Source organism: Cataglyphis hispanica, chromosome 12 (genome assembly GCF_021464435.1).
Source record: "Cataglyphis hispanica isolate Lineage 1 chromosome 12, ULB_Chis1_1.0, whole genome shotgun sequence".
In the NCBI taxonomy this organism is placed as follows: domain Eukaryota; kingdom Metazoa; phylum Arthropoda; class Insecta; order Hymenoptera; family Formicidae; genus Cataglyphis; species Cataglyphis hispanica.
In genome coordinates this window covers 4,515,780-4,538,772 of record NC_065965.1, presented here as the reverse complement: position 1 = coordinate 4,538,772, position 22,993 = coordinate 4,515,780, and the positions used below count along the sequence as shown (strand labels likewise).

Below are 22,993 nucleotides of genomic sequence, written 5' to 3'. Positions count from 1 at the left end.
AAAACAAAAAAAAAAGAAAAAAAAAAAAAAGAAAATGCAAAACCGAAACTTAAGAAATGAAGGAAAATTAAATGTACGGAAAAAAATAAACATTGGCCATCGGTTAAAGGAAATACAGTGGGACTTGTAATGTTTTTAAATGATATTTGAATGATAATATAAGAAAGAGAGAGAGAGAGAGAGAGAGAGAGAGAAAGAAAGAAAGAAAGAAAGAGAGAAAGAGAGCGAGTGCAGAACTTTCACAGTAAAAACTTTTTTTAGACGTCCTGGAGGAAGAGCGACTGAGTGAAAATGAGAGGGAAAGAATGAAAGAAAAGAGAGAAAGAAAAGTGAGAATGTGATATGTATGATAGCTAGGGGCTAAACAAGAGAACGAAAGGGAGAAAGTGTGAGAAAGAAAGAAAGAGAGGGAGCAAAAACGTGTTGAGAAAGAGTGGCATTAACAGAGGTAGAGAAACAATATGAAAACGATAATATTATAAGCAACAAGAAGTGCTTTTATGAAATACAATATTATTTATACCATCCTGATGACATATATGTATATGTATATATATATATGTGTTTGTATATATATATATATATATATATATATATATATATACATATATATACATATACATTATATCTATATATATGCTAAGTGATAAGGTAAAAGAAAGGAATCATGTATTATGTAACAACACACAAGGTATAGATAAGTATATTAATATATAACACAAATATACATATAAATATACATATAAAAATCTACATATATATTAAAAATTATGACCTATTATGACTATGATAATATTATTAATATTGTAATAATTCGTAGTATTATATTGTAACTATAGTACAGCGCATTAAGATAATAAAGGTTGTCCTGTATGTGAACACATAGGTATTATCAAAAATGTCGATTTGAAAAGATTAGTAAAAATCTCTTGTACCATTTCCTCTTCTCATAATATTCTATTTCTTCTTTATTATTATTATTACATTTCTTTACCTACAAATTTGTTTCGTTTACATTACATAATTTTTTTGCTCCGCAAACAACGAATTATTCACGAAGACAAACATAAAGCCACAAAGGTAAGTGCACCATTAAAAATTGATATAGATATAATTAATAATTTATATTTTAAGAACCAATAATTATTACGTGATAGTTAGATTAATAGATTGTTAGTGCGTAATATTATTATTAATTAAAAAAATGCATTTTGCGTTTTTATTACATCACACTATATTATATCATGTCACATTCCTGCTGATCGCTGGAAATACAAATACTTTTTATGATTTAATGATACATCAATGTCGATAATTACAGGTATATTCTTCATATAGTTATAGTAAGGCAGCGATTATATGGATGTGGTGATGGTAATACTGAGACAATAATGCATCTATAATTTCTCTCTCATATATGTATATATAAAAATTATACATAAACTTTCGTATATATTGGATACACACATAAAACTTTCGACCAAAAAAAAATAAATTATTAAATAAAACTACTTAAATGATATATGGAAATACATATAATATATATCTAAAATAAATTAATATAAATTAAAAGTATACGTTTATTTTATATATTCGATTATTGAGAAGAATTTTCAATTAATGATAATTGATGTTTAATTTATAATTAATATTCTTTGTTGCATATCAGCACATATATCTTTTTACTTCATTTTTAATGACTTTTAAATTATTTTTAATTTATATTTTTGATGAAATAAAATAACGATATACATTTTTAAAATACGATATCGAGATTATCTCTCTTTTTAATTATTTTGTTGTATAAAAAGATGACATATTTTTTGCTTTGTTGTATCTTATCTTGTCAATTAATCTCAAAGATAAATCGTTTATAACAAGCCACATAGTATAGAGAAGGAGAGAGAGAGAGAGAGAGGAGGGACTACACAGTAAGACACTTTATTGCGAACGTCAATGTCGCCACTTTCTGTAAAGGATGAATCGAGTTTGTACTTGATTGGTTACATAATCATGTGTAAGCAACGTATACAATATTACGTCACTTTCACACGTTCGGAGTAAAACGGCACGTGCAGAGGGGCGTTTCGCACTGCGCGTCGATTCGTTCCTCTGTAATGAACGTATGTCGTGCAAGCGCGCGTTCACGAGTCGTACAAATAGCGAAGACTCTTAAACGATCGTGATCAGTGAAGTGATACACAACGATGGAGAACAAATCGGTTAGCCGTTCCGTCGAAGGTACGTAAGATCTTCAATTAGGATGTTTGTCACGCAAAATGAAAACAATTCTTTAATGGTTCCATTATACTACAGAGTTAATAAAAATTACATTTTTAATCTTTGCGATATGTTCTTCCGCTGTATTTAACATAAATAATTTCCATTGCTGCTTTATTTTGTATATTGTTTTATTGTGTATATATATATATATATGTATGTATGTGTGTGTATGTATGTGTGATATTTATTTATTTCTGAAAAGACACAAAAAGAACGTATTTGATTGGAGATCATTTTCTGTCTTATAATTATATATATATATATATATATATATATATATATATATATATATATATATATATATATAATTTAATGATAATATAAACTTATTATGTCAATTTACCTTATCTGTGATAATTTTTAAAAGAGTATATAGCTTGTAATTTTTATATAATTAGCTTTAACGATGACAATTAATAAGTTGAACTTTAAATGTGTTTAAAATATTAAATAAAAAAATTGTCACTATTTATAATGCGGTAGTGATTGATAATTGTTATCGTGAATTATTGCTATGTCATTTTCTTATCATAATCTTTTTCGTAATAAATGATAATTTATATTTTTTTTAACATTTATCTAATTACAGATTTATCTACATTATTTTATGATCTATCTACATTTTTTCAATAAAGATTCGAGCAAGAAAAAAAATCTTTCAATTTTTTTTCGCTTAATTCGAGTAAAAATATATATAAAAATCGCTAAAATAAATAAAAATTAATAAAATACTATATTTTTTATAAATTTTTTATTTTTTACAATTTAAAATCACGAGTCTTCATTGCTTAATCAAATCGTAAATATTGAGTGTTTTAAGAGTACATACATTTCAAGCATTTATAAGCATCGACTTATTTTTATGATTTGCAGATTAGTAGATTTTTGCGATTATTGCAGATAAAATAACGTAGTATACATTCATATTACGTCACGTGCCATAAACGTAATTTTTTGTTACGTAATAGAGTTTTGATTGTATTTCGACTATCTTCGAGTATCATAAAACAGTCGATTATAACACGTATCAGGCAAATAAAATTGAATTGAACTTTTTTTGCTAGTGTTCGCGCATAAAGCATTCACGATAGGTAAACGTTCGCTCAAATGAAGCGTTTGCAGAAACTTTTGTAAGTCAGCGATATTTGAATATATCAGGCGACGTTACTATGTTACGTTAACATATGCATTTTATTAACTAAATGAAAAAAATTAATTTATTAGATTGCTTTTCGTAGGAACCTAAGAAAGTTTCAAACGATTCAAAAAATTCATTATGTAGTTCTAGATGCTGTTTTTAATCTGATATTAATTTTTTTCAGCGCTGTAAAAGAAATTAGCGTTATTAAAAAAATAGGGACGAGTATTAGGGACTGCTAAAGAATAATTTTTTTTTTTTTTTGTATACGAGATGTCGCAGTGTTTTGCGACCAAATAATATCAGTATGTTCTACGATAAAACTAAAAAAAAAAAGTTATATAAATATTGCAATGCTATAAATGCTTTTAGGATTTTAAAAAGTTATGATGAGAGTACGAAGTATATTGAAACCAATAACAGATTCGAGCTTATTGTTACCGTACGACGTAAGAAGGTCGACCATGTTTATCTAATATGGATGTGCGAATTGTATTTATATTCGATAAATATAACATAAAATTTGTAGGGTAATGAACTCACTTTTCAGTCATGTTAGACTTATATAGATGTTTTGGACGGATAAGAACAGAAAGAAACAAGATGACAGTTGAACTCATGATTTTTAGTAATTTCAAATATTAACTAAACAACTGCAAACAAAATAGATAAATGTTGTTGATTTATTCTTATCTTGTCATAAATTTTATGAGCAAGTGTGTATGTTTTAGCATTTTATTTTAGTTAACTTTTTTTAATAATTAAATATTTTTTTTTTTAGGAATACATTCACACAATTTCAAAAAGACACATTATTCTGAAACACTTTGTATGTGTCTTTTTTTCGTAGCAAAATAGTTAAGAGAATGCAATAATAATTCAATGCTGTGTATATAAATATGATTTTTAATAGAGTCGATCTTATCATGCGTAATATTTAATAGTTGTTTACCATTTATAATTTGTTATACAATCAATTATGTTAGCATAAATATCGTCCACTCTCTTATATAATTTATACGTTGGCTTGCAATCTTTGAAATTGACATCATAGAATTATTCATATCCGTAGCGAGAGTAAATTTGCACCTGTCTTTCACAAATAATTGCACATAACATCCTTGAAATAAGGACGTTTCCTGTCGAGTTTTGACTTGAATTTATTATAGTCCGTATTTCCACAGAATTTATTTTGCGACAGTTTGCTATAAAAAAATTTCTCTTCTTAAAATTAAATATTTTCATAATTAAATTTCTAATTAAATTAAAGTAAATATTATTCAAAATTAAAATTGAAAATTGAAAATTATAATACTATATTGTAAGTGTCAGTAAAAGATATAATAATGAAATAATTATAAATGACAAAGTATGTGTCAGAATTGGATCAAATTTTCTTGTTTATTAATTTTCTGATTACATCCATGGCAGAAATATTGTTTAATTACGGACATCAATTTTCTCGTTGATTGTTCTTAATAAACATGTCACTGCCAATGCTTACACACGCGCGGTTAAAGTTCATTTCGTCTACTTTGCACGCGTAGATAGGGTCATGTCAATTTATCTATCGCGGTCGCGACCATGAAATGATAATGTCAGATTGTGAGATTGATCAGATGAAACTAATATGTACCGTATTCATTCTCCCTCGCAAACTTGTTCTAGTCATATTTTGGAGCCATTACATCAATTTGACATGCTTAATTTTCAGACGAAGTAAAGCAAATCCAAGCTTATTTGAGAAAGTACGAGAACGATGACAATTTGGAAATTCTGGAGGCTATGGACAGGCCGGGGTCAAAACCTGGAGACAATTATACGTCGGTGCTAATCAAAACAAAACTTGTCGGTAGACGCGGGGACGGAAGTCGTTAGTATTATGATTATACTTTAACGTTTATATACGAAGGACAAATGAATATCATTGGTAAAACTGTTCGTGAAGTTTAATTCACCGAGGCGGAATATAATTCTCTTCGTTATATAACTTCGCAATCATAAGATATCTTGATAAAAAGTTGACGTTATCTCAATATTATATCACAATTGATTCAAGATACGTACGCGATTATAATTTGAATATAGTCATCGTGTATATAATAATATTAGAATTTTTACTTTATATCTTAGCTTCTATTTTAAATAAAATATTATTTTAAACGGCAACTTCTCTAGTAACACACTTTATGTGTGTATGATTGTAACTGTACAAAAAAATTAAAAGTGAATTTATTTTTTTCTCATTTTATTGTTATAGGCTAAATTTTCTCTCTTTATCGACAAAATTTTGAATATTAATTCTTGACATATTGTTTCAATTAAAATAAAATATTGCTCTATTGTACTCCAGCGGAGAAAATAGCGATATAGATGCACATCTTAGACATTGTACACTGAGAAAAAAAAGTTGTCAAATACGTCATGTTAAATTTAACATGTCGTGTTTGACTTAAATACTTAAATATTTCAATTAAAAAAATAATAATCAGTTGAAACACATTTAGTCAAATCAACAACTTTTTTTCTCAGTGTAGCCATGTTTTCTTGAATCTATTTTCCTATTCGTGTGTGTACAGCTTATACCAAGTCCATTATAACGAAAAGTATCGTCGAAGGTCGCGCAATCTCCGGATTAATAGATCTCCACACTCTTTTCCGTATGGAGGCACATGTCTATCAAAAAATATTGCCCGTCCTTGGGTCTTTTGGTCCTCGATGTATATATGCCGACAGAGATACTATAATAATGGAAGATCTAGCGGAGAAGGGATACGTCAACTGCGAAAGGCGCGACTTCCTGGACTTGGATCACACCATCTTTACCTTGAAGGTATACGCGTTTTTCAATTAATCATTCAAGTAATAATTGCTTGTCTTATCTCATGATTCGCTGCATTGAAGATAAGAGATAGGGCTTAGCAAATACTTAAGACTTTGATTATAAGATAGATGAATAGATCAAATTATAATTGCGTCTAATGTGTCGCTAACAAATTTGCAAGTCATTTTATATGCACAATATTCATAAATTGATATTACATCTTTAAAGATTATTAAGTATTATTAAAACATAGAATAAAAAAAGAGCTACAAGAAATGGTATAATAGTAATATGTATATAACATGTGTAAGATCAAAGATCCTCATTTTTCTTGATTGTATTGACACAATCAACTGACAGTCGAGTAATAATTATCGATTAATACTATTTGAAGAGATCCAGATAGCAAAATAATTTTTAAAGATTGTCTAGTATCGCAGATTAAGATGATTAATGAGATACGTTTTGTCAGCTTCTTGAAATAATTTGGAATAATCGTAAGCCGGATATTGAGATAAAAACTATCCGTGTTAACCTTGTTCTTTGTACTTTTATGGATAATCACGAAAATAGTATTGATAAATCATACATTCTTTAAATAATATAAAATTAAATTTTTTCGATAAAAATTTGATTGAATATTTTGAGTTTCAAATTACAATTTGATTATAACTTGAAAATTAATTAGAAAATGTTTGATTATTATTATTAATATTATTATCGCACACATTATACTATTGTACACATATATTACACACGACACTGCTATTACTATTACTATTATAATACTATTCTACTACATATATACACATATTTATATCTTTATTATCTATTTATGATAGTCGTAAAAAATTTTTAATTTTTGTTAAATGTCAATGAGTATCACTTTTCGGTTCATTTATCATTTTATTAGAATTGATTTCCCTTTTTATCAAATAATCTATCGATAACACGGATGATTATAAAATACGCATGGAATGATTCACGCGTGAGCAAGATAACCGATATTCGAAAATGTGCACATATATTTTGTATATTTTTTTCTTTAGAAACTTGCCAAATTTCACGCATCGGGATTAGCGGTGAAGATGAATGATCCGCAGTTGTTCGACGAATTAACCGAATCTTTGGAAGAGGTGGTTTACAATGACACTTCCGAAAAGTCAGTAATGAGATTGTGCACGGAAATGTGTATAAAGTCGGCGGTGAAATCTTTAGAAGTAATAGAACCGCGAACGCAGGAGTTGCAAGCTGTCATAGATTACATTGCCAGTTACGTTGATAAAACTTACGATACAATGTGTCGAATGATCAATGCGCCGAAGCAAAAATATCACACAATCTGCCATGGCGATCCGTGGATTAATAATATGCTATTTCTGCACGATAACGAAGGCAAGATAATTGATCTGAAAATGGTAGATTATCAGATAATCAGACATACCTCGGTGAGCACTGACATTCATTATTTAATATACACTAGCGTACAATCGTCGTTGATCGAGAGAAGCTACGAGAGTCTCATTAGGATTTATCACAGCGAGTTTCTCAAGGAGCTCCGTCGATTAAACGTAGACGAGAAGATTTTGACGGAGCTGGATCGCGAATGGCTGGAGACGGAGTTGCGAGCTTACGCCTTTTACGGTGGGCTCACCGGATGCTTCATGGCAAATCCGATATTGGCGGAAGAGGAGGATGTGTTACAATTTGAAAAGATGGCATTCGGCCCAGATAATCCATTCTGGAGCACCGATGTAAACATAATGAATATAAGTCAGAAGAAACTCGATCGAGTCAAATGCATCACGTGCCACTTGTACAGAAGATATAGCTTAGGTATTATTGACGACGACCTTGAACCGATTTCTATCACGACATAGTACATATGAAATAGAAGATTGCTCGTAACAGCCGGTGTTATAACGAACAAGCATAAATTCTGATGCTTATGATGTAGCGAAATGAAAAAAGAGAACTATTATATAGAACTATTATTTATCTTTTTTCTCGTGTTATGTAAAAGATTGTATATTGTATATACGAATAGGATTCAAGTTGCACCTATATAATATAGTAATATTATATAAAAATAGTTTAAAAAAAATTAAAAATTTTTAAATTTTTTTATTGAATAAAATTTATAATAACACTTTTTTTATGTAAGTAGAGACTTTTTAAGAAGAAATATATCTTTTTTTTTTTTTTAATGCGACGGCATAGAAAATATGAAGAGGTATAATTTACATTGATTCTCCACGTTGCTTAAATAATTTCTTAACGATGTTCCGTAACGATGATTGAGAAACAATGTTCCATAAACGGTGATTTGTGCAAACGGCATGTTTCTCACAACACAATTTTGCCGAAATCTATTCGCAATGCCCATTTATTTCACATCGCTGCGGCATTATTTCATTATTTCAAAGCGCATATCGTCCTATGATTATTGTTACCGACGAGACCGCATTACGGAATGCCGTAACTTATCAAGTCTCATCATTTTACATTGCGCGAACGAAGCTTTAATTAATAGCGCTTTATTCGAAAATCTGCTCAAAAGATTTTGAAAATAATCATGATGAGACGATATCATCTTTATCGGGATTATTTATTTAGAAGTGTATTCCAGTATTAATATATATATATATATATATATATATATATATATATATATAATTGTTTAATTATTTTTCTCTACTTTGAAATGAGCATAATGTAGAAAGAAACTTAGGATATATTTTAATAGTGGAAAGATGGACATAGCATATTTAATATTTAAAATACAATATATCATAATTTTATTTTATCAATAGCCGATCTATAAGTGGCTTGTTACGTATAGCAAATGATAATCGATAGACAGATAATTTGAATTGAATATGACATCGTCTACAAATAATGTCGTTGAAAATAGTATGTAGATTTTTTCAGAATAATCGCAAATAATAATCAAATATCGCAAAAACAATATTTTGCTGTAATGATTGTTATAAGAGACAGTCGTAAATAATTCATTTTATTTATATTATCTAAAAGATTGAAGAAGGAGAAATAGTTCTAAAAAAATCTGAACGAACGGTTTAAAGAAAACTAAAAATGAGCGAAATAATCAAAATGTATATCTAATCAGATTTTGTAATTGCATTTTAGAAAGGGTAAGAAATTGATGGAAATTTAAAACAATTTAGTTACTTTGTATTTTTAATTATATATGAAAAGTAAAAGCTCTATTAATCGAAAAAAAAAGATGTTCAGATAGTCGAACAACTTATTCAAATGTCTCAAAATATAAAAATATAAAATATAAAAAGAAAGTTTATTTATTACGTAATATATATTGTATATAAAAAATGTAACAAAACAAAAATTATAACAATAATTTAACAGTATTTTTTATTGTCTATTTTATTTTTGATCTCCTTGAACTGCTAGTTTGAATATTATTCTTAACATAATTATTTTAATGAGAGAGATGCTACTTTCTTTTTGTATGCTTTATGTCATCTAAAGCTTACGTTAGACGGTCTTATAATAAATCTTTCAAATATATACATATATACACAATCTTTACATCAGAATACATACGCACACACACACACACACACACACACACACACATATATATATATATATATATATATATATATATATATATATGTATGCATATACACAATGTAGAAAATAAAAATTGTATACCATTGTATTCCTAATTTTATTACGAATTTCTTAGATCATTTTAGATAGCGTAACATCTATTTAATAAATTGATATGTAACATATGACTAAACATATTTAATTACTCAAATTGACAGATGGATAATCGATGGACATTCGATTAAGCGCGATTCGAATAACGGAGATTATTTTGCGGAGAAAAAACGAGATAAGGGTGGATGTGCGCGCGATAAGTTAAAGATATCAGTTTCGCTTTGTGTGTGCACGGGCCAATGTCCCGGGGGCGTGGGAGCGCGTGTCGCTTAATTGCCACACTCTTTTCTTCTCGTCCCACTGCTATATCTCTCGACGAGGTGTTGCATTGTCCCGCGCATAGGCACGCGGAAACACGCGTGTAACACACCGGGAGGAATATTAAAATGCCGGAAGGACGCGTTCTCTCGCGCCTCGACGTTACGTGGCCCTCCTGTCTTTCCATTGTTCGACGAAGCCGCGGTATCGTATGGTAGAGAAGCCTGGAAAGACATCGATAAGAATCCACGATCTCGCGGCAGAATTGAGGCTCTGGCGACGTAATGTTACATCGTCCCACTCACTGAGAAATAGGAACATTTTTAGAAAGTACGAACATTGACATGTTGAACGACGCGTACCACGGTTTTTTAATCCTTTCGTTCGGTCGATGTTTTATATCTTCGTCTACTATTTGTATTGATAATAGTAATTAATATTAAAGTGACAGATGATGACAGCCAAGGCGAAGACAATAAATAAAATTGAAGAATATTGGAGAAATATTTTAATTATTGATATTATATTTGTTGAAAAGTTAATTTACATTTTAGTTGATCTATGTTATATACAGAAAATATATTTTATAATGTTTATAATATATATGGAATAAAAAGAGTAAAGGATCATATGATAAAAAAATAATAAAATTTGTTATTAATAAAGAGAATTTTTTTATTTGTCATAGAAAAGAAATTACGATATAAAAAAATGTCACAAGAGATTATTAAACAAGAGATTCGTAACATTGGAAATGAAAGAAAATATTTGCAATTGACTATTTCTTCTACAGGTAACAAGATAGAAAGAACTTTTTCTACAGTTAAAAAAAATATATATATTTTGATAGAGAAATGAAAGTGCATATGTTGTATATGTACATCCCTTTGTTCTATTATTAGACATAAATTTAGCAATATATTAAATTTTTTAAAATCGATATTTTAGAAAGAGAAGATTTACGTACAGAAATATGTTTATGGCTAAATGATAATAGTAGATAAAGAGAGAAAGAAGTTGTGAAAAGATTCCCAAGAATTTGTAATTTCCATTATTTTGAAACCAAACATTATTGAACTAATTCGCACTCGGTAAATTATTCGAAAATACGGACAAAAAGATTGCAACAGTTTTTTCTCTGTGAATGAATTTCAAAATATGCGCAAAAATCGCCAAAGCGATCTCACAATTTTTGGCCATTTCAAGAAACTCATTGAGAGGTGTCGCAACTTTTTCGATCAAAACAGCGTTAGTTTGTGTGTCGGTGTTGGTATAATTACATGTACAGCGAAATTCGAGAGAAGACTAAGAGACTGGTTCGATCTTTAAGGCCGTAAGATCACCGTATTGCATCGACATGCATCTTGCAGCGTCTGTTATTTCCGTCTCCCTTTGGCCGATCAAGATCCTCAGTTCCCCTTCGACGAGGACGGATCGACGGTAAGATCGATGTGACGGTGATGAACTTTCGTTGGCGATCGATCGCACTGGCTCTTCTTGTCGGTAATATCACGAAAGGGCGTCCTCTTTTCCGTGACTCAGGGAACACTGGTAGGTATAATACGTTCCTTTTTTCTTCTCCTCTTTCAACGATGTTATCCAATCCCGTGCTGTCCTCCGAGAATCCTCTTTGGTATAATGGATGTCCTTCCATCTATCGGTGACATTTTGCCTTCGAGGATTTGAGATTGGCTAACAAGTCGTAATAAGTTTCGCGCGGAGATCATTATTCTCTTATTAGACCCTCGTCTGATTGTTCCCTGCATCAGCAAAGCGAACGCTTCAACGTAGCAAATGTATATAATAGTAATAATAATATCTTCTGCCATTAACATCTTAACTCTTACCATGAGATTGTCGGAGAGAATCAATTTATTTTTACGTGAAACGTTGCATGAAAGGTAATGCTAATAATTCTCGAGTTCTATGGGAATGTCGATTCTAATATATCATGAGATAAGCTGAATGTGTAAACTGTTGTCATTTATTGCTCATAAATATGATGATAAAATTATCTGTGAATGTCTGTTCGCGATTTTTATATTATTACATCTCTTAATATATAGAAATGTATATATAATGGACTTTTATATGACATGGTACATATGATTCCGCATTATATGTTATTCGTGCGTTCATCTAAAATTCAAAAATATGTGGCTTATTATAAGCAGAAAAATTACTGACAAAAATTATGTGAAAATTTGTTTTATATGTATATATGTATCTGTGCGTGTAAAAAAGTAAAAGCTTTTAATGTGGAAAGTTTTAGACTATTTTTTATTGCTTCAAGAGTTAATACAGAATTATTTTGATAATACACAGATTTATACTTAAAAAGATATGTGCAGAAAAATATTTTGGATATAAAGAGACTTAATTATAATTATAATCCCAAAAATGTTAAAAGAGGATATATAACATAAAATTAAAAAAAGTATTCATGTAGCAATTATTAATTATTATATTTTTCCTTTGCGATTAATAATTATTAAAAGTTTTATTCTTTGCATTGGAAGTATTTTATAAATTTTATTCCGTTAATTTTATTTTTCTATAAAAATAAATTTCGTTTATGCTTTCTGAAATATGTATTGATGAAAAATATAGAATTCCAGTTGACGTAGCGGTGTACTATAAATGAAAAAAACTCGAATGTTCAACCGTAACCACTTTATTGATGTGCCGTCAAAGTGTTTACGACGATAGGTTTGCCGTGTATTTTCCGGAACTGCTTCTCACATCGATGGAAATATTTAAAAGCCTTTTAAAGCTACCAACCCGAGCGTTCCCCGGTGGCTACTTTGCCGCGATATATAACGTGTTCGATAAAACACGTTTCGACGCACACAAGTTAAGATGTTATATGAAGTTTAATCTCTGCTTAAAGCTGTAGATCGGTCGCTGTAGCTGTCAGATTTTATAAGATCGCACGTGAGAAATCGTAGGTAATTTTAATTCGTGATGCAAAATGAATATTTTTGAATACCATACATTTTATACATACATATATATATATACACTCGTTTTCTATAGATTAAACTTATAAAACGCGCCGCAAATTCTCTCTCTATCTTTCATTAATGATTAATAAATGTCCGTATATAATTTATCTTGAGTATGTTTTACGCGACTGTATTCGCCGACAGTTGATTAAATTTTTCAGTTATTTATCTAGCCATGTAAAACAAAAGAGGAACAATGTTTTAAAAGAATTTATATTTCATTACAAGAAGAAATCACACGTGATTTTTCGCTGCTGACACCATAGATTTAATATAATTGGTCCGGAATCCTTTAACTCACGTGCGGGTATAATAGTTTGAGTCAAGAGTGCTTATTTTACGTTTCGATATAATATGTTGAATCTGTAAAATTACGGTCTGTTGATTCGTTTTTCATTCCTGACATCATTACCAAGTACTATAAATTCCTATCCAAATACAAACATATTTTTTACTGCAAAGTGGAATGAGATATCGCGGCTGTGCAGTGTTTAAGAAAGTAATCAACAAGTTTCAGTCACTCAATGACAGCGAGAGAAAACCTCGCTGCACGTTGATTACTTTCTAAGACATTGGGATGTTTCTTTTTACGGTTTAACTTTACCGAATCGAGCTGCGTTCTTATCTTTTTATAATTAAATTGTTGGCGTTCTGTGGATGTTTTGATATATAAAATAACTCATGGTTTCAAAGCGTTTTTTTACGACAAACAAATTCAAAGTATTTGAATAAAATGTTTCAGCTCTATGTTGTATATACGTATAGGTACAAGAAAGAATGTGTGTATCAACATTATTAAATCTCAGATTTTTTCTTCAAGGAAAATTTACACAGTATATTTTATTTTCTTTATTTCATAGTTGAGCTTTACATAAAGATAAAAGACATTACAATTTAATATTTTTTGCCTTCATGATATTAAGTATTGATTTTGAATTTGTTTAGACATTTCGTCAATTTTTCACTTACGTTATCTTTTTGCTTTGAATAAGTGCGAAAGAGAAATTTATTTAAATACGGGTTTTGTCAATAATATGAAATTCTTGATTGTATATAAGATTAATATTAATTTATTCTGCTAAATATTAATTAAATAAATTAACAGATTCCAAATGCCAAGTGACGAGATACGTGACGAAAACGCGAGGAAGCGGGAGGACAACGACCGAACAATTAGTTTTCATCATGACAGGGAAGAAAGTAAGTCCTCAGGCCAGCTGATGCGATGTCAGCAAGATGTCGGCTGTAATTTATAGCGCGCGATGAATAATTCTCGATTCTACAATCGCGAAATTGAGATACGCCGCTAGCTTTCCAAAATAGAATGGAATGTTCAAGCAGGTTAATACGATGCAACGCGTGCAGAATTCATTGTCAACATAATTAAGCCGCGAAATGGAATCGGGAATAGAGGGTGATAATAAATCGAATAATGCATTATTAAACGCGGCTAAATATTACGTGGTTTTTTATCCCCGATAATTTTGACATTTCGACATATAATTAATTGTTTTGACGTATATCACTAGCATGTGTTATAATTTTTTAATAATATCAAAAACAATAAACACGACATATTATATTTATATATTGACTTTATATATATATATATATATATATATATATATATATATATCAAAATTAAAAATTAATAATAATATAATTTATATGTATACATAATTTATATACTATATTGATAACTTTATTAAATGTAATTTAACTGTTATATCTCTTTAATAATGTCAAAAGCAATATTTGATAATTACATGTTTTTAATTACTTATTAATAAATATGATATATGTAATAATAAACGTGTACAATTGTTAAGAATATTAAATTAAAACGTAGCGTGCGCAAAAATTGTTATCGAAAACACATCATTACTGAATTCTGCACCGCGAGTTTTATATCAATTAGTTACTGAGAGAAATTTTAATTTAATCGAAAAGTGTTTGTTGGTTTAGTTATTAAATATCAGTTATTTGCCTCAGATTGATTTGTTTGGCTACCATTTCGCTTCGTTTTCAAATGAGATCGAGAAAATAATATCAATTTTGCAAAAAAGAAAATAAATAAATAAATCATCCACTATTTAGATTTATAATTTTCATAGTTTTCTTCTTTCGGTCGGTGTACACGAGAAGATGTATGTTTAAAAATATCCTTTCTCGTATTTCAGCGTCTCTTAAGTATCTAGCTTCGTTGTTACGTCGCAGTAACCACGTCCGCATACGTTATTCAGGAAAAGTGCTCGCCTCGAGCAACACAGGTACTTCTGTAATTGGACTTTTTCACGCGGGGTGTATTTTCCCCTTTCTTTTTTTCCCAACACGTGCTGCTGTTATTACCGGCACGAAGAGGTGAATCGGGAGACAATGGCAATGGTCGTTTCGTTTGCATGTATTGTAAGGAGAGGAGCACACAACATGGGATTACGAGGGAATACGTATTGGCACTTGGTGTCACCGTCGCCCTCGTAGATTGCAATCACGATAGCTCGTTGTTAAAATACGAAAAAGCTTTAATATCGTTGAGCGCGGAATTGAATCGTATTATGCAAATGAGTTAACCGATCGAGTGTAAAGCGGTTTCGAATATAGATTAAATTCGCAGAGCAGAGTTTTACATTGCCCAATCGGTTACGCGCTCTTGCATAACCGTCAATCCAATTACATCGAACATTGAGGACATGTGCGATATAAAAGGGAGAGAATTTTTTTTTTTCTCAATGAAAGAGAAACCTCGTGCGTTTATTTATTATTAGATACATCTTTCGTTTTGTGAAAATTTATTCTATCATCATTTCCGAGAGATTCAGATAGAATCTTTTGTTGGATCTCAGATTATAATGATTATGGCATCATGTAGAGGAGGTCTCAATAACATTTCGCCGAGTAGGCACTGGAAGATTCTTTCCATTTCTTTCCTGCCGGCTCGCCTCGGTGTCAAACGCCTTCGGCTTAATCGTCCGAGGACGTTTATGCGAGGACTCGATCGGGCAAGCAATTCGATCGCGCGAATCGAAAGGCGAATCGCGCCAAGTCTCGGGTCTTCTTGGCTAATATCATAGATGAAAGTGAGTTTATACCGTCGCGACGCGTCCGCATCGGTAAGAGGATGCGCTCTCGCAGATCACCTCTCTCCTCTCGGTCGCGAGAGGAGCCAGCGACTTCCTCTCCGCAGCAAGACGAATGGAGAGGCGTGGGAGACCGTGTCTCATTCAGCGGATAGTCACTTATACTACGCTGCGCCATCGGTGTACGTCGCATCGCGAGAAACGATCGAAAGCCATGCCGGGGTCTGCGATTACTTTTACGATTTCTGGACAGATCATGGTACGACTCACGACGCGACGTGACCCTCGCGGCGATTCGTAAAATGTTCCAGAGTATCTAGCCGTATGATACATCGCATCGCCTCGAGGCCCACGACGTGCTTCCGCTACGATTCTTCGTCGTATCTAAAGGCTGAATAGCTCTTGCTATCGAGAAAAAAATTTGATTTACCATCTTTTCTCTCTCTTATAATTCTGTGGAAGATTTTCGATATTTAATCTCGGAAATTAAATGACAAATTAAGATTCTACGTTGCAGCGAAATGTAAGAAGAAGATGAGAGAGGAAAAAGGAAAGTAAGATGTACGCGGTTGTGAACTTTGAAATTTTAACCAAGTTTTTCTTTTTTTTTTCGCTCGCGACTATTGACGTTCTCCGCGTTGAAATTATTCACGCCTTGACATTGAAACGAGAGAATACGAGTCTTTTTATATTGGCCTCCATTACTCGACGAGCCGCGAGAGAAAGTACGCGTTGCCCGAGACAGTAAACTGTTTCGTAAGATTTGCATCAATCTTTAGGAGCGTTATCGAATTTCGCATCGATGAAATTTGGCCTTCTCTATATTGATGAAGATATTACTTTACTCATTTTATAGCCGCATTATGATTGTATAAGACGACGAAGCCCTAGGATTAGCAAAGTTAAAGTTAATCTATATTACTGGCAATAAGAAGAGGAGAAAGCAGTAAAGACTAGATTGGTAAGATTTGCGCTTCAATCACGAAGAGAATAATGACGATTAAAAAGAATATGATTTCTTTCGACTTCCATTTCCTCCTTCCGCTTCTGACATTTTCTCTCTTCCTTAAATCGTTTGACATTCCAAATTAATTATTTAATACATTGTTATTTTATAGCGTTTTGCATTATATATATATATATATATATATATATATATATATATATGCATTATTTTATATGTGTATTTTATAATAAATTTTATATTTTAATTTATAATCTAATCCTTTTAGTTTAGGACAAGTTGTTTATTTGTTATTGACAGTGATAGAATTAAAAACTAAATTTGAACCAACTTGCATATTTATGTACCTACGTAATAATGACGATACGTACCGAACAGCAAAATCCTGGAGAAGAATTCTAGATAAGAATCAGAGAGTCGTGACACCGAAAGTTCATAGCGATGGAACGTACGTCCTGAATGGAGCATCACGGCTAGATATAGTTGATGAAGCATAGATTTCTGTGGCACAAATACGCTAAGAATAAGTATTACGACGCGGTATTTTATCAGCAAATAAATATTTATCTCGCATGTTTAAATATTTGGCATTATCTTCCGTATAATAAATTTACAGTAGCAAGACTTATAATATCCGGAGGGCAGTTTTAGAAACTTGAGGCGATTACCAATGAACGATTCACGACATATTCGACAATAAAATTCCGTTTACGCAACACGTATATAAGATCGCATACGGATTTAGTAATTGCTGCTTCAGTAATTTAATATTTATGTAGAATGGAAAAATATCTTTTTTGATAATTGGTTTGATTTTAGATTGATATTATAAAAGAATATTGTTAGAAATTAACTATAAAATATCAATATTTAAAAAATTTAATATCGCAAAAATGTAATAATATTTTTAGATTTTGCCAGCCTTTTCTTGTATATTTTCTTGTTGTTCATCACGATACTATAAATTAAATATGCTCAAAAGCATATTACACGTGTATATATATATATATATATATATATATATATATATATATATACACGTAATTAATCGCACCGCTGGTGTTCTTAAAATTTTTAGTTAGTCGCTTGAGGTGAAATGAATTGATCTGACATAATTACGTTTATGATATAAACGATTTATGCAACCAATATTTTCTTTATCGAATTTTCTTAATTATCTATTTCATAATTTCCTATGTTTTTAGCATTATATTTATATTTCAAATTATATTTTTGTCATTACTTATACATCTTATACAATTGGAAATAATTAATTCGATTTGCGCATTAATATATAAGTTGCTTATTCCACCTTAATAGTTACTTGAAGACGGTTTAAGTAATTTTAAATAATATGCCTGTATTTTTTTTACGGGCGACCACACAGCTTTCTCTATTACCTTCCTACTCTAGTCCCAAAGATTGCCTAGTTTTTTCGCCACGATCGCGCAACTTCTAATTCTCTCGATCTTAGCTCATCCGTTTGCCTTTGCTATATTCGTTCACACCGCCCATTTAATCAGTTGTAAGGCACAAAGAATCTGAGAATAGAAAATATGATATAATAATGAGAACATTTCGCAAAAACTGAAACGCGCGCTTTTATAAGAATAATCCTATTTCGTACAAGAAAGTTAGACGATCAAATGTCTTGCCAATATGTTCTATGAAGAAAATAAGAAAAAAAAAATAAAAATAAATAAAAAAAATAAAAATAACCCTGAAACGTTTTATTAAAACGTTATAACGAAGATATCAAACATGAATAGCGGAATTCTTTCTTATTTCTATTCCTAAACATATCGACGAATCATTTAATTTTGAAACATCCAGTAATATATAGTATAATTATCGGATACCTTATTCGAACGACAAATCAGAGACATTAACAGATATATCTATATTTAATCAGAGGACGATTATATTCCGTAAGAGCGTTCTGCGAGAAACCGAAGCTTCCGAAATTGCGGCAGTTTCATCCGACAGTCGCGGTAAACCAGCGTATGTCAGATGCACGGGTGTTGCGGGGACTGATTGTTAATCAACCCCCGAGACGCGCGTCCGTAGTTTCGTTGATCGTGACGACGATGCCGCAGTTGATCAACCGGCCCTGAATGTCGAGCGAGAACCACTTCGCTCTGCGCGGCGACGCGCCGGTGGGGATGGAGATCCTGGCGGCATGAGATCCGCGCGCCCCACAGGCGACTCGTCAGTATCGTGCCGCGACTCCCTCGCGACGAGAGAGCGTCCGCTTCAAGTTTCTCGGCTCCATTCGCTGTTAACGCTCTCTCCGTCTCTCTCTCTCTCTCTGTCTCTCTCTTTTCTTCCCTTCTTCTCTCCCTCTCCCTTCTTTTCTCTTCCCTCGCTCGAGAAACCGACGCGAAACGAGACCGCGCGGCGCTCGCTCGCGCGAGTGTGCGACGACGTGCGCTACCCCCCCGGTATCGGAGCCGGTCGCGTGTGTGCTACGATTTTGGAGATTTAGGGGTACCGCAGGATCTCGAGAATCCAGTGATAGTGTTGTCAGCATCGGCGATCGTCACCGGACCTGCTCGCGGGGCTTAACACCAGGTACGAGATCATTGTATATAACGCTTTATTTTAAATTAAATCTCTCTGGATACGCGTCCCATTGAGAACGTGCCGTTGTCATTGACAGTACGGTGTCCATTCTTTTATTTGAAAAGCTTGAATATGTACATATGTTTATATCACACATTTATTTTCCCATACATTTTAAATTGCTTGAGACATCCCCTTTTAAAATATAAAAATAGAACTAATGGGAATAAATAAGAAATAAATGTAAAACTTAAATATTAAATATTATTTAATTATTATTTAATTATTATTTATAATATTTATATATGGTACAACTTTTTCGCAATTAGCTTTTTCGTAAAAAGCTTTTGTTTTTTTTCGTAAAGCATCGAATTATTGTAGACTTGCGTTTTATAAAACTCCATGTTTTTTTTTTAGAGGTAAAAAGGCCAAATTTACAACATAGCTAGCAACATAAATGTTTTTTTAAATTTTTAGACTATGTGATTTTAATAAGACCATTAGAATATAACAAACTTATAAATGCTGCATATATATGTAAAACAAGAGAGAATTTTAAAAATAAGTATGTTTAAACAATTATAATAAAATTTAGCTTTGTATAATGAATTAGATATAAATTTAGAACAATTTTATATTTTAAGAAAATTAAAATTTATTGAAATACACGATAATCCATAAAATGCCTAACAATTTTCCTCAAAGTCTAAGATTATTATTATAGTGCATGATTTGCATGTATCTGAAATGATGAAAATATTATACATGTATCGCATTGCATAGAAATTTGAATATTGGTGAAAGCATTTTCGTCTGAACCGAATACTTTAAGATTCGTTCGCTGTCATTATTTATCTTCAAAAGCGATCGAAAAAACAGTTCCGCCTTTAAAGTGGCACACCACTTATACAGAGAAGGTTCCGCGCCCGAAACAGCTGATTACGAAACTTGTAAATATCGCATTCGTGCAGAAAAATGCGACAATAAATTTAACCAAAATTTTTGAAAGTGCATTTGACACGAGAATTTTCTGGCGCGTTTAACTGAAGGGTCATCGTCAAGATAGGATATTTCCATAGCCGGAGATGTAACGCGAACTGACGCGGATCGATGGAGCATTAGTTTAGAAGAAGGTATTTAAGAGAGTAATGCACTTAATTTTTTAGTTCGATCAAATCTCGTTTTTAGCAATTTCAGTATTTTCGCCATCAAATTTTTTTTAGAAATCTGCAGGAAGCATATATTTCTGTATTACTTATTTTATTATTAATTAAATGAAACGGCAAACATTTGATGCGTTGTTTTCATGAAATAAAAATAACCTCGAGTATATTTGTTTAATGATTCTTGATAGCTTTTTGCGTAAAATCGCAAATGTGAATGTAAGCAGAAAATATATAAATGGAAATTTAATGCAAAACTTTATCATGCAAAGCTACAATTTTTGTAATTAACTTTTATATCATATGAAAGAGATTTTAATTGGGTATTATATTGTATGCCAACAATTGTTGTATAATTTCATTGAGTGCTCTTCAACGTTTTTACCGCTTAATTACATTTTCCTCGAACTTTTACCGTTTCTAAGGCTTATAAAACGCATCAGGGGGTTTTCCCGTTGAATCGAACAAACTTTGGCGCGTTTCCATGCGTCTCTCTCTCCCTTCGCACACAAGCAAACCCCTTTTATTATTCTCGTCGACACCAGGAAAGACGCAGTTTTTCAAATGCGCATTTAAATAACGGCCAACCCTGCGGTCCGACATCAGGAAGGACATTTGTCATGTAATAACTTTTCATTTATCTCCCTCATATTATTTCCTGTCGTTAATCTCTCCCTCTTTCAGCAAGATTATTAATTCGCATTTTGCTGCAATTTGATATGCGCATGATCAAAATTTAAGTAAATCAATATATGTATTTCAGAAGTCACATGAAGCGTTATTAAAAAAATAATGTTCAAACATCATGTTAATACGCAAAGTAAAAAAAATTAAACAATTAATCAGCTTAAGGAAAATTAGATTAATCTAAAGCAGTCTATAGAGAAGCATTCGAGTGTTATTTGCGATTTATATTCGACATCCGACATTTGCATGATATACGAGAGAAAATATTGGAGACAACTCTCGAATATCGCGGTGCATCGTAAACTAAGATTAAAGCAATGGAGTCAATGCTTGGTACGTATATATATATATATATATAGTAAAGGGAATATCATTACCCGTTTGGCAGCCGTCGTCGACTTGGTGAAGGATTATTTACTGTAAAGGTAGCTGCGCGATGCGAAGGAAATTTCGCTCCATTATCGTACGAACAGCCTGACAGATCCTTCCGAAAGCCCTTCGCATTCGCTTCGCCGCCGAACTTCGTGCTTAAATTGGGTACAATGTTCAATTTGCTATATAATGTAATCCTTTCATGCTTTTCACTCTTATTAATTCTCACACAACAAATATTAATTTACGTTAAAATCAATTGTCCGAGAATTTATATTTTCTGTATTAAATCATTTTAATATATAATTATTTTCTATTTTATTAATTCTTGTGCGCTATACGCATTTACAACTGATAGACCTCTATTCTTCAATAGGCAGAAATAATATATACGGATGCACACAATAGCTTTGGAAGTAGTTGCGCGATGCTAGAAATTTTACTCCCTTATTATCGAAGCTCTTACATACGTACGAAGCAGACCCAATTTGTGCGCGTGATCATGCCGTCAGGTTCTCCTCTGATAGCTCTTAACTTTATTCTATACGTTCGCTAAGGGGTGAACGAACTCTGTATATTCTGTTGTTGACGTCAAATTCAAAAATATACTTATATTTCCACATGTTTAATATCCATATTTTCGCAATATATGTCACTTACACGTATCAAATTTTGATATCAAATTTTTATTAAAAAAAAACTATTTTATCTTATATTAAAAAAGATGTTAAAAAATTGTTTAACAAATGGATCGTGAAAAGCGATTAATGAACTGTATTATTGTTATGCAAACTTTATAAAGTTTATATAAATATAGTTTATATAAAGTTTATAATAAATATGATATAACAAACATGATAGACAAATATGATATACATTATTATACGGATTATACATAACATTGCAATATAATTAGAGCCTCGAGGCATTGATTATGAAAATAAAATGCTTG

General features: G+C 31.3%; 2 protein-coding genes across 3 annotated transcripts in view; both read left to right on the top strand.

The window, feature by feature from the left end:
- The first annotated feature begins 1,967 nt into the window (after window positions 1–1,967).
- On the top strand, window positions 1,968–9,634 carry LOC126853689 (uncharacterized). Its single transcript, XM_050599682.1, has 4 exons — window positions 1,968–2,241; window positions 5,136–5,294; window positions 6,001–6,254; window positions 7,295–9,634. Exons 1-4 carry the CDS (start codon window positions 2,208–2,210, stop codon window positions 8,123–8,125), a joined length of 1,278 nt encoding a protein of 425 aa, XP_050455639.1. The 5' UTR covers window positions 1,968–2,207; the 3' UTR covers window positions 8,126–9,634.
- Window positions 9,635–19,494: 9,860 nt separating this feature from the next.
- LOC126853625 (serine-rich adhesin for platelets) overlaps window positions 19,495–22,993 on the top strand; it is a 39,635-nt gene continuing 36,136 nt past the window's right edge. For both annotated transcript variants that reach the window (XM_050599491.1, XM_050599490.1), the window contains exon 1: window positions 19,495–19,828. The gene's annotated coding sequence lies outside the window, so the exon portion shown is untranslated. The remainder of the gene's footprint in view (window positions 19,829–22,993) is intronic.